At 47.4% G+C, this 12,500-nt stretch overlaps 2 protein-coding genes across 17 annotated transcripts in view; both read left to right on the plus strand.

The window, feature by feature from the left end:
* Nucleotides 1-8,719, plus strand: part of LOC307075097 (uncharacterized protein) — a gene marked incomplete at both ends in the record, with an annotated part of 16,927 nt that extends 8,208 nt beyond the window's left edge. The window contains 9 exons of the mRNA XM_079735602.1: nt 40-138; nt 785-888; nt 3,694-3,860; nt 4,219-4,243; nt 4,550-4,663; nt 5,180-5,320; nt 5,525-5,637; nt 6,823-6,943; nt 7,884-8,719. Of these exons, the coding sequence (XP_079591728.1) occupies nt 40-138; nt 785-888; nt 3,694-3,860; nt 4,219-4,243; nt 4,550-4,663; nt 5,180-5,320; nt 5,525-5,637; nt 6,823-6,943; nt 7,884-8,719 (1,720 nt within the window). The remainder of the gene's footprint in view (nt 1-39; nt 139-784; nt 889-3,693; nt 3,861-4,218; nt 4,244-4,549; nt 4,664-5,179; nt 5,321-5,524; nt 5,638-6,822; nt 6,944-7,883) is intronic.
* Nucleotides 1-12,500, plus strand: part of LOC307074772 (NACHT, LRR and PYD domains-containing protein 3-like) — a 408,596-nt gene that overhangs the window by 271,515 nt on the left and 124,581 nt on the right. The window lies entirely within an intron of this gene.

The following is a 12,500-nucleotide window of genomic DNA, read 5'->3' on the forward strand; positions in this document are numbered from 1 at the left end:
TCTGTACCGGAGGGTGGAGGTATCATGTCTCTATACCAGAGGGTGGAGGTATCATGTCTCTGTACCAGAGGGTGGAGGTATCATGTATTCTATAAGGGTGGAGGTATCATGTCTACCTGTAGTTAATATGCAGTGTCTGTTGGTAATAAAGATATATAATAATAATGATGATGAAAGTTCTGTTGTCTAATTCCTAATATGGGCCTCATAGGTGTGTTTCCTCCCGTGTGGCCCTGGCTCCTCCCCCCCCCCTCACCAGAGTCCTACCTGGAGCAGGTCTAGGACCAGCAGGATGTCTTTCACAGCTACGCCCATATATGGATACAGTTGAAGGAGCACTCAGACCTCCTCCTGGTCCAGTAGTCCACTCAGACCTCCTCCTGGTCCAGTAGTCCACTCAGACCTCCTCCTGGTCCAGTAGTCCACTCAGACCTCCTCCTGGTCCAGTAGTCCACTCAGACCTCCTCCTGGTCCTGGTCCAGTCCCTGGTACTGTGGGTCTCCCTGTTTCAGGGTGAATTAATTGATTAGTTAATGAAGAGGTTATATATTTGGTAGGTTAAATTGATTAGGTTAATTGGTTAATTGAGTCTAGAGGTCATGTGACTCGGGGGTCTATAGGTCATGTGACTGGGGGGGGTCTATAGGTCATGTGACGAGGGGGGTCTATAGGTCATGTGACGAGGGGGGTCTATAGGTCATGTGACTCGGGGGTCTATAGGTCATGTGACGAGGGGGGTCTATAGGTCATGTGACGAGGGGCCTCCAGACTTTGCACCCTGCAGGAAGACAGACAAGATGGCGGTTCCTCTCGACGGGTCGGGCAGCATGCTGCTAGTGAAGCTAGCCCTGGTGTTGTTCACCCTACACAGCTCTCACAGCGCCTCAGGTACGCAGTGTGTGTGTTTGTAGTGCTTTCATGTTGTTGTGTTATGTGTAGTGTTGTGTAGTGACCTGTAGCTGGTCGTGCGGTGAAGGCTCTGCCAGGTGCTGTTGTAACATCAGCCTCATAATGTTGATTATTAATATCACTTTAGTCCGACCTGTTAGTAATGCATTCATGTTATAGTACCCTGATATTCATTCATATTTTAATAATGTTTTACTATTTTATCTTTCGATTATTCATATCAACACAAATAAAAATAAATATAATATTATAAAGAATCTGCTGGTATCAACACTTTAATATTATATTATTAAAGTGTTGATACCAGCAGATTCTTTATAATATTATGTTCATATGATTATGAATATAGTCATATTAATGTGATGTAGTTCTTAGTATATCATATTCATATGAACATGAGTATAATATGAAAATAGTTTTTGTGTATTATGTTCGTATTTGAATACAGTTTCTAGTATATTATGTTGATTCTGTCCATGTTGTAATGAGTATAACATTGATGCAGTGTGTAGTAGATTGTGTTGATTCTGTCCATGTTGTAATGAGTATAACATTGATGCAGTGTGTAGTAGATTGTGTTGATTCTGCCCATGTTGTAATGAGTATAACATTGATACAGTGTGTAGTAGATTGTGTTGATTCTGTCCATGTTGTAATGAGTATAACATTGATGCAGTGTGTAGTAGATTGTGTTGATCCTATCCATGTTGTAATGAGTATAACATTGATGCAGTGTGTAGCAGATTGTGTTGATTCTGTCCGTGTTGTAATGAGTATAACATTGATATAGTGTGTAGTAGATTGTGTTGATTCTGTCCATGTTGTAATGAGTGTAACATCGATGCAGTGTGTAGTAGACTGATTGTGTCTGTGTAGTATATTGTACTGATTGTGTGTGTGGGTTCCAGTGTGTAGCATATTGTACTGATTGTGTACGTGGGATCCAGTGTGTGCTGTACTGATTGCGTGAGTGCGTTCCAGTGTGTGTTGTACTGATTGTGTCTCTGCGTTCCAGTGTGTAGTAGACTGATTGTGTGTGCGTTCCAGTGTGTATTGTACTGATTGTGTGTGCGTTCCAGTGTGTATTGTACTGATTGTGTGTGTGCGTTCCAGTGTGTGTTGTACTGATTGTGTGTGTGCGTTCCAGTGTGTGTTGTACTGATTGTGTGTGCATTCCAGTGTGTGTTGTACTGATTGTGTGTGTGTGCGTTCCAGTGTGTGTTGTACTGATTGTGTGTGTGAGTTCCAGTGTGTGTTGTACTGATTGTGTGTGTGCGTTCCAGTGTGTGTTGTACTGATTGTGTGTGTGGGTTCCAGTGTGTGTTGTACTGATTGTGTGTGTGCGTTCCAGTGTGGTTGTACTGATTGTGTGTGCGTTCCAGTGTGGTTGTACTGATTGTGTGTGCGTTGCAGTGTGGTTGTACTGATTGTGTGTGCATTCCAGTGTGTGTTGTACTGATTGTGTGTGTGTGCGTTCCAGTGTGTGTTGTACTGATTGTGTGTGTGAGTTCCAGTGTGTGTTGTACTGATTGTGTGTGTGCGTTCCAGTGTGTGTTGTACTGATTGTGTGTGTGGGTTCCAGTGTGTGTTGTACTGATTGTGTGTGTGCGTTCCAGTGTGGTTGTACTGATTGTGTGTGCGTTCCAGTGTGGTTGTACTGATTGTGTGTGCGTTGCAGTGTGGTTGTACTGATTGTGTGTGCGTTCCAGTGTGCGTTGTACTGATTGTGTGTGGGTTCCAGTGTGCGTTGTACTGATTGTGTGTGCGTTCCAGTGTGCGTTGTACTGATTGTGTGTAAGTTCCAGTGTGCGTTGTACTGATTGTGTGTGCGTTCCAGTGTGCGTTGTACTGATTGTGTGTGCGTTCCAGTGTGGTTGTACTGATTGTGTGTGTGCATTGCAGTGCGCCTTGTACTGATTGTGTGTGCGTTGCAGTGTGGTTGTACTGATTGTGTGTGCGTTGCAGTGTGGTTGTACTGATTGTGTGTGCGTTGCAGTATGGTTGTACTGATTGTGTGTGCGTTGCAGTGTGGTTGTACTGATTGTGCGTGCGTTACAGTGTGGTTGTACTGATTGTGTGTGCGTTGCAGTGTGGTTGTACTGATTGTGTGTGCGTTGCAGTGTGGTTGTACTGATTGTGTGTGCGTTCCAGTGTGTGTTGTACTGATTGTGTGTGTGTTCCAGTGTGCGTTGTACTGATTGTGCGTGCATTCCAGTGTGTGCTGTACTGATTGTGTGTGTGCGTTCCAGTGTGCGTTGTACTGATTGTGTGTGCGTTGCAGTGTGGTTGTACTGATTGTGTGTGCGTTCCAGTGTGCGTTGTACTGATTGTGTGTGCGTTGCAGTGTGGTTGTACTGATTGTGTGTGCGTTCCAGTGTGCGTTGTACTGATTGTGTGTGCGTTGCAGTGTGGTTGTACTGATTGTGTGTGCGTTGCAGTGTGGTTGTACTGATTGTGTGTGCGTTGCAGTGTGGTTGTACTGATTGTGTGTGCGTTGCAGTGTCATTGTACTGATTGTGTGTGCGTTGCAGTGTGGTTGTACTGATTGTGTGTGCGTTCCAGTGTGCGTTGTACTGATTGTGCGTGCATTCCAGTGTGCGCTGTACTGATTGTGTGCGTGCGTTCCAGTGTGCGTTGTACTGATTGTGTGTGCGTTGCAGTGTGGTTGTACTGATTGTGTGTGCGTTGCAGTGTGGTTGTACTGATTGTGTGTGCGTTGCAGTGTGGTTGTACTGATTGTGTGTGCGTTGCAGTGTGGTTGTACTGATTGTGTGTGCGTTGCAGTGCTGCGCAGCGGCCGGCGGGCGCATGGCTTCCTGGGTTCCAGGGCGCGCCGGTCCAACACCGGCTGGTTCGAGGAGCTGCAGAGAGGAGACCTGGAGAGAGAGTGTCTGGAGGAACACTGCTCCTACGAGGAGGCGCGGGAGGTCTTCGAGTTCACCAAGCCTACCGTCAGTACCGCCACTACAGGATATAGTATACCAGTATAGAGTTTACTCCTAACCGATTATATACTATATATTATACTAATATATAGTATACCCCTAACCCCTCCCCATTATATAACATATATTATATAAAGTATAGTATATCCCTGACCCCTTATCCATTATATACTATATATTATGTACAATATACTGTATATTATATTCACCAAGCCTACCTTCAGTCAATAAATATATACACTCATACAATATGTAGATCTACATCTATATCTAGATCTATCTATATCTATCCAACCACTGTATGTATTTATGTGATGTTGTACGTTTAAGAAAGAGCTAATCATGAGTCTTGCCTTCTCCTCAGGATGAGTTTTGGAGTCGATACAACAGTAAGAACAACAGCACGACCACAGCACAAAAACTCAACCTAACACAACTTGCCAAAACAGCACAATGTTAAAACTCAACGTAACACAATGTACATCATAAGACAACACAACAATACAAGCTATCAACACAATGTCACAACATAACACAACCTTTAAAGACGCCAACAACACTGTAACTCAATGAAATGCAACATAAAAACACAACGTATCTAGACAACACAACGTAACACAATGTAACAACCGCACATGGCACAATGTAACAACACAAGCTAACACACTGTAACAACACAACGTGTGTGCGTGCAGCTGTGGATGTGTGTGCGTCCGGGCCGTGCCTGAACGGAGGGAGCTGTTCTTCACATGGATCGTCCTTCATCTGCTACTGCCAGCCTCGCTTCAGCGGAGCCCACTGCCAGCTGAGTGAGGACCTGATACATAACAACACCTTAATACACACACTGAGCTGAGTGAGGACCTGATACACAACACCTCAATACACACTAAGCTGAGTGAGGACCTGATACATAACAACACCTTAATACACACACTGAGCTGAGTGAGGACCTGATACATAACAACACCTTAATACACACACTGAGCTGAGTGAGGACCTGATACACAACACCTCAATACACACTAAGCTGAGTGAGGCCCTGATACATAACAACACCTTAATACACACACTGAGCTGAGTGAGGACCTGATACATAACACCTTAATACACACACTGCCAGCTGAGTGAGGCCCTGATACATAACAACACCTTAATACACACACTGAGCTGAGTGAGGACCTGATACATAACACCTTCATACACACACTGCCAGCTGAGTGAGGCCCTGATACATAACACCTTAATACACATACTGTCAGCTGAGTGAGGCCCCGGCCTTGATACATAACAACACCTTAACGTTTCTGACCTCTGTTCTCCAGAGCTCTTGGACGTCCCAGAAGACTGTCTCCTTGACAACGGCGGATGTGAGCACTTCTGCGAGGACGCTGGAGGAAGCAGGAAGTGTTCATGCGCCGAGGGCTACTTCCTGTCCGCGGATGGGAGGAGCTGCCTGACCAGGGGTAGCAATCTACTATTGTTACTAGCACTGGTAGTGTTGTTATCGATGGATTGATGCTAACCTAGCATATAAACCAATCAATCAGAACGTAGCATCGCTGTTGATGATAACATAGCAATACGCATTTAACATATTTTCATAATGTAGCATTAAATGCATCTTCATAAAGTAGCATTTATCGCTATGCCACCTGTAAATTACCCAGAACCCTTTGCTTGTGGGACTGTTCCTGTTCTGCTCAACCAATCAAACGCTCTGGATCCACGTGCACGCATCGTGGGAGGAAGTGAATGTCCTAAAGGAGAGTGTCCCTGGCAGGTACACACACACACACACACTCACACAAACACACACACACACACACACACACACACACACACACACACACACACACACAGCAGTGTGCTCTATGTTCTCTAGATCTAGTGTAGTGATGCTCTATGTTCTCTAGATCTAGTGTGGTGTTGCTCTATGTGCTCTAGATCTAGTGTAGTGATGCTCTATGTGCTCTATATCTAGTGTAGTGATGCTCTATGTTCTCTAGATCTAGTGTGGTGTTGCTCTATGTGCTCTAGATCTAGTGTAGTGATGCTCTATGTGCTCTATATCTAGTGTAGTGTTGCTCTATGTGCTCTAGATCTAGCGTAGTGATGCTCTATGTGCTCTAGATCTAGTGTAGTGTTGCTCTATGTGCTCTAGATCTAGTGTAGTGTTGCTCTATGTGCCCTAGATCTAGCGTAGTGATGCTCTATGTGCCCTAGATCTAGCGTAGTGATGCTCTATGTGCTCTATCTGCTCTAGATCTAGTGTAGTGATGCTATATGTGCTCTAGATCTAGAGTGGTGTTGCTCTATGTGCTCTATCTGCTCTAGATCTAGTGTAGTGATGCTCTATGTGCTCTAGATCTAGTGTAGTGTTGCTCTATGTGCCCTAGATCTAGCGTAGTGATGCTCTATGTGCCTTAGATCTAGCGTAGTGATGCTCTATGTGCTCTAGATCTAGTGTAGTGTTGCTCTATGTGCTCTAGATCTAGTGTAGTGTTACTCTATGTGCCCTAGATCTAGCGTAGTGATGCTCTATGTGCCTTAGATCTAGCGTAGTGATGCTCTATGTGCTCTAGATCTAGTGTAGTGTTGCTCTATGTGCTCTAGATCTAGTGTAGTGTTGCTCTATGTGCTCTAGATCTAGTGTAGTGATGCTCTATGTGCTCTAGATCTAGTGTAGTGTTGTTCTATGTGCTCTAGATCTAGTGTAGTGTTACTCTATGTGCTCTAGATCTAGTGTAGTGATGCTCTATGTGCTCTAGATCTAGTGTAGTGTTGCTCTAAGTGCTCTAGATCTAGTGTGGTGATGCTCTATGTGCTCTAGATCTAGGGTGGTGTTGCTCTATGTGCTCTCGATCTAGCGTAGTGATGCTCTATGTGCTCTAGATCTAGCGTAGTGTTGCTCTATGTGCTCTAGATCTAGTGCAGTGATGCTCTATATATCTGCTCTGTGGTTCAGGTCCTGCTGAGGACCAGGGGGAAGGGGTTCTGTGGGGGAATTCTTATCAGTCCTCACTGGGTGCTGACGGCGTCCCACTGCCTGGAAGACGTCCAGGCCCAGAACCTGCAGGTGGTGGCAGGTAACCTGTCTGTCTCTCTACCTCTGTGTCTACCTGTCTGTCTCTCTGTCCAAGTGAACATGACACGGAGGTGGAGGAGGGGACGGAGCAGGTACTCCAGGTGTCTGTCTGTCTACCTGTCTGTCTGTCTACCCGTCTGTCTCTCTATCTCCAGGTGAACATGACACAGAGGTGGAGGACGGAACGGAGCAGGTTCTCCAGGTGTCTGTCTGTCTACCTGTCTGTCTACCTGTCTGTCTGTCTACCTGTCTGTCTGTCTACCTGTCTGTCTCTCTGTCTCCAGGTGAACATGACACGGAGGTGGAGGAGGGGACGGAGCAGGTGCTCCAGGTGCCTGTCTGTCTACCTGTCTGTCTGTCTACCTGTCTGTCTGTCTACCTGTCTGTCTCTCTGTCTCCAGGTGAACATGACACGGAGGTGGAGGAGGGGACGGAGCAGGTGCTCCAGGTGTCTGTCTGTCTACCTGTCTGTCTACCTGTCTGTCTGTCTACCTGTCTGTCTGTCTACCTGTCTGTCTCTCTGTCTCCAGGTGAACATGACATGAAGGTGGACGAGGGGACGGAGCAGGTGCTCCAGGTGTCTGTCTGTCTACCTGTCTGTCTGTCTACCTGTCTGTCTACCTGTCTGTCTGTCTGTCTCCAGGTGACATGACACGGAGGTGGACGAGGGGACGGAGCAGGTGCTCCAGGTGTCTGTCTGTCTACCTGTCTGTCTCTCTGTCTCCAGGTGAACATGACACGGAGGTGGACGAGGGGACGGAGCAGGTGCTCCAGGTGTCTGTCTGTCTACCTGTCTGTCTACCTGTCTGTCTGTCTACCTGTCTGTCTCTCTGTCTCCAGGTGAACATGACACGGAGGTGGAGGAGGGGACGGAGCAGGTACTCCAGGTGTCTGTCTGTCTACCTGTCTGTCTGTCTACCTGCCTGTCTCTCTGTCTCCAGGTGAACATGACACAGAGGTGGACGAGGGGACGGAGCAGGTTCTCCAGGTGTCCCGGCTGCTGATGCACGAGGCGTACGTGCCGCTGACGGCCAACAGCGACGTGGCGTTGCTGCAGCTGGCGGCGCCGGTGCGCCTGTCGCCCTACGCGCTGCCCGTCTGTCTGCCCACGCGGCGGCTGGCAGAGCAGCAGCTGTGGGCCGTCGGCAGCCACACGGTGAGCGGCTGGGGCCGCCGCGGGGAGAACGGGCCCACCTCCCGCCTCCTGCTGAGGGCCCGCGTCCCCCGGATCCGCACCCTGGACTGCGAGGAGCGCAGCGGCGTGCGCATCACCGCCAACATGTTCTGCGCCGGCTTCCTGGACGGGACGCAGGACTCGTGCAAGGGGGACAGCGGGGGGCCGCTGGTCACGCAGTACCGCCGCACCGCCTTCCTGCTGGGCATCGTGAGCTGGGGCAAGGGCTGCGCCCGGCCGGGCAACTACGGCATCTACACCCGCGTCTCCAACTACCTGGACTGGATCCACACCCGCACGCAGGAAGTGGACGGGAACCCCACCCGCACGCAGGAAGTGGACGGGAACCCCACCCGCACGCAGGAAGTGGACGGGAACCACACCCGCACGCAGGAAGTGGACGGGAACCACACCCGCACGCAGGAAGTGGACGGGAACCACACCCGCACGCAGGAAGTGGACGGGAACCCCACCCGCACGCAGGAAGTGGACGGGAACCACACCCGCACGCAGGAAGTGGACGGGAACCACACCCGCACACAGGAAGTGGACGGGGAGCACTCCGCACACCCTGTCCCGCCCTCTGAGCACCCCCTGTCCTAACATCTGGTCACTTCCTGTCCTGACGTCTGGTCACTTCCTGTCTCGATCAACTGCAGAAATAAAAAAAGAAAAGAAAAGGAGAATACCTGTTTTATAATTTTAGGATATCCTATTCCTGTGTGTGTGTGTGTGTGTGTGTGTGTGTGTGTGTGTGTGTGTAGTAGTACTGCTCTCTGTAATGTACTCTCTGTAGTACTGCTCTCTGTAGTACTGCTCTCTGTACTGTACTCTCTGTAGTACTTCTCTCTGTAGTACTGCTCTCTGTAGTACTGCTCTCTGTAGTACTAGTCTCTGTAGTACTACTCTCTGTAGTACATTTAGCAGACGCTGTTATCCAAAGCGATCTCCATTGGTCAGGGTTCCTGGTGTTCTGCGTGGTTCTACCCTCCAGTCTGTCCATTGGTCAGGGTTCCTGGTGTTCTGCGTGGTTCTACTGTAGAACGTCATGCTGCTCAGAGCCGTGTGTCTGCTCTGGGCCCTCACCAGCCCCGCCACCGCTGGTGAGACCCTCAACTAGTAACTCTAACTAGTGAACTCTAACACTAACTCTAAATAGTGAACTCTAACTCTAACTAGTGACTCTAACTCTAACTACTGAACTCTAACTCTAACTAGTGAAGTTAGAGTTAGACTCTAACTCTAAGGGCCCTATTTTAACGGTCTGAAATGCAAGTGAGAGGCGCCTAGCTCAAGTAGCTTTGACGGCGGTTCTATGGCGACGTTGCTATTTTACCGGCACATAAATGACTCTTGCGCCCAACGAAAATCTAAAAAGGGTTGGTCTGAAGTAGCCTAATTACCCGTAGGTGTGGTTTGGGTGTAACGTGCAATAAACCAATGAGAGTGCCAGCTCCCATCCCCTTTAAGAGCCATGAGCGCATTGGAATCTGACAAGTTGATATTTTGACAGCGCGTTTGCAGTCTCCGTAAGACAGATGCATGACCACATGAATTTCAAACTTCAAATGGCTCAGTTTATGGCCAAATAATATGGCCTAATTCACACATGGAATAGCGTTTTCTTCCACAACTTCAGAAGTCCTGAGTCCTAAAATTAATTTCGGCAAAGAAAACTTAAAAAACACATATGATATGCGGCAGCTGTGGTTCTATTTAATAACATACGCAATACATGAACAAATATCTTACCAGTATTGTATGCATTATCGTTATCGACTTGTGTTCCTAATATGCTTGTGTCCCCCGTTAATTTACATTGCCATGGACTGTATTAATGCGTTACGTGTTTAGTTTGCATTTGTTTAAACAGATGGCGCACACGCGCCCGCATTCATTCACTGTTTTCTCCCGATCAAATACTCATTAATCCTAAAAGTTATGGGCTTGTACACGATGTCTGTATCAAGAAAATATGTCTTTTCCGTACAGTGTTTGCAGATGCATTGATTTACAAGTACAACTTATTACCGCTGTATCAGCTGTTCTTTCCCAAATAATTTACCAAGAATGTGTGGCTAGGTAGATGAGAGAAGTAAAGTGTATGGGCGAGGTGCACAAGCAACATTATGCATGCGCCTATAAAATAGCATCTGAACAACGCGCCACTGACTTTAAACCAGGTATTTCCTGGTTTGTGGCAGAATTGTTTTCTGAAACTGCAAAATAGCACCAGGGAACGTTTGCGCCAGAACACGCCTCCTCCTTTCGCCGAACCGCCCCTTGGGGCGCAAGATCATTCCCTAATTTACCGACGTGTGGCGGTGGAGGGCAAAGAACGCTCTGCGCCAGTTGCAAACTAGCAACGACACATGCGTCAGTGTAGAAAGTCAATTGCGCCGGATGCAAAAGGGGCCCAACCTCTAACTAGTGAACTCTTACTATAACTAGTGAACTCTAACTCTACCTAGTAACTCTAACTCTAGTAGCTTAGCCTAAGGTGCCTCTGACGTGTGTCTCAGGCCCCTAGCCTAGCGGAGCCTAGCCTAGCGCGTCTCTGACGTTTGTCCCCGGCCTTCTAGTGTGTAGCGTAGCCTAGCATAGCCTAGCGTGTCTCTGGTCTCCTATTGTGTAGCGTAGCCTAGGATAGCGTAGTTTAGCCTAGCGTGTCTCAGATGTGTGTCCTCGGCCCCCTAGTGTATAGCTTAACCTAGCGTAGCCTAGCTTAGGGTTATAATATGTACCATGTTAGTATTATAATATTGTGGCGAGCAGCACGGGAAGGACGAGACGGGAGGTTGAACAATTAACCAGTTCCGTGCCCCATACACCGCATGACTACGGACAGCCTTTATTAACCAACCGAACGTAACAGAAACACGGGACACCTGACCAACACACACAACACTCTCACTAATGGTCCCGATCACACTACACATCACACAACAATAGAACAACACACAATTAACACACAACATCCCGAACCCATTAGCCCCAACAACAGAACAAATCAACAAAACCCCCTTTGTCAACTGACTACCCCAACTCCCAGAATCCCCCGCGGCTCCGGAACATGGCGCCCACACCCGTGGTCGCCACAATATGTACTGCCCTATGTTAGTATTATAACATGTACTCCCCCATTTTAGGATTATAACATGTATCATGTTAGGATTATAACATGTACCATGTTAAGATTATAACACGTACTGCCCCCTGATATGATTATAACATGTACTGCCCCATGTTAAAATTATAACATGTACTTCACCATGTTAGGATTACAACATGTATGTCAGCATGTTAGGATTAGCACATGTACCATGTTAGGATAAAAACATGTCAGTACTTTTTAACCGTATGTTTAATAACACATTGCGTTGCAATGTTTGTTTTGGACTCCATTTTGTGTGCTATGTGCTAATGCTAATGCTAATGCTACGGTGCTCTCGCCCTGTGCTCCTCAGAGGCGGTTCTGGCAGACCTCCACCGGGGGGCTGCCCCGACCCCCCAGCTCCACACCGGGGTCAGTGGTGAACCAGTCAATCATTGACCGGGTCCAGCTGGACTATTGATCGGGATCCTGATCATGTGGATCGGATGTTGATGTCGTTGGTCAGTCCAAAGGGTGGTGTTGACATACTAACACAGTGTGTGTGTGTGTGTGTGTGTGTGTGTGTGTGTGTGTGTGTGTGTGTGTGTGTGTGTGTGTGTGTTCGTTTGTGGGTGTCATTCTGTCATTCCCCCTCTAGAATGACAGAAAATAATTGAGGCCTAAACTAACCATATCGAACCTAAACTATCCATCTACAGCCTAAACTAACCATATCTAACCTGAACTATCCATCTACAGCCTAAACCTACCATAAATAGCCTAAACTAACCATATCTAACCTAAACTAACCACATCTAACTAGTACCTAAACCAACCATCTTTAACTAGCACCAGATGAAGATGATTCTCTGTTTTGATCAAAAAAGAGAATTTGAAAATAAAAAAGATACTCAATAAAATGGTTGAATTAAGAGATTTGTTTTTGAATGTGTGATACAACACACACGCACAAACACGCACACGCACACGGACGCACACACACACACAGACTGAACACAGACACACAAATACACACACACACTCGCACACACAGACACACAAACACACACACACAAACACACTGAACACAGACACACAAACAAACAGACACAAACACACACACACACACAATTAAAAATGCTCCTCATCTTCCTCCTATTAGCTCCTCTTCCTCTCTCATCTCCCTCTCTCCTCTCCTCCTCTCCTCTCTCCTCTTTCCTCCCTCCCTCTCTCCTCCTCTCCTCCCTTCATCTCCTCTCTCTCCTCTCCTCTCTCCTCTCCTCCTCTCCT

This window comes from Pollachius pollachius (genome assembly GCF_949987615.1).
Source record: "Pollachius pollachius genome assembly, chromosome: 4".
Lineage (NCBI taxonomy): Eukaryota > Metazoa > Chordata > Actinopteri > Gadiformes > Gadidae > Pollachius > Pollachius pollachius.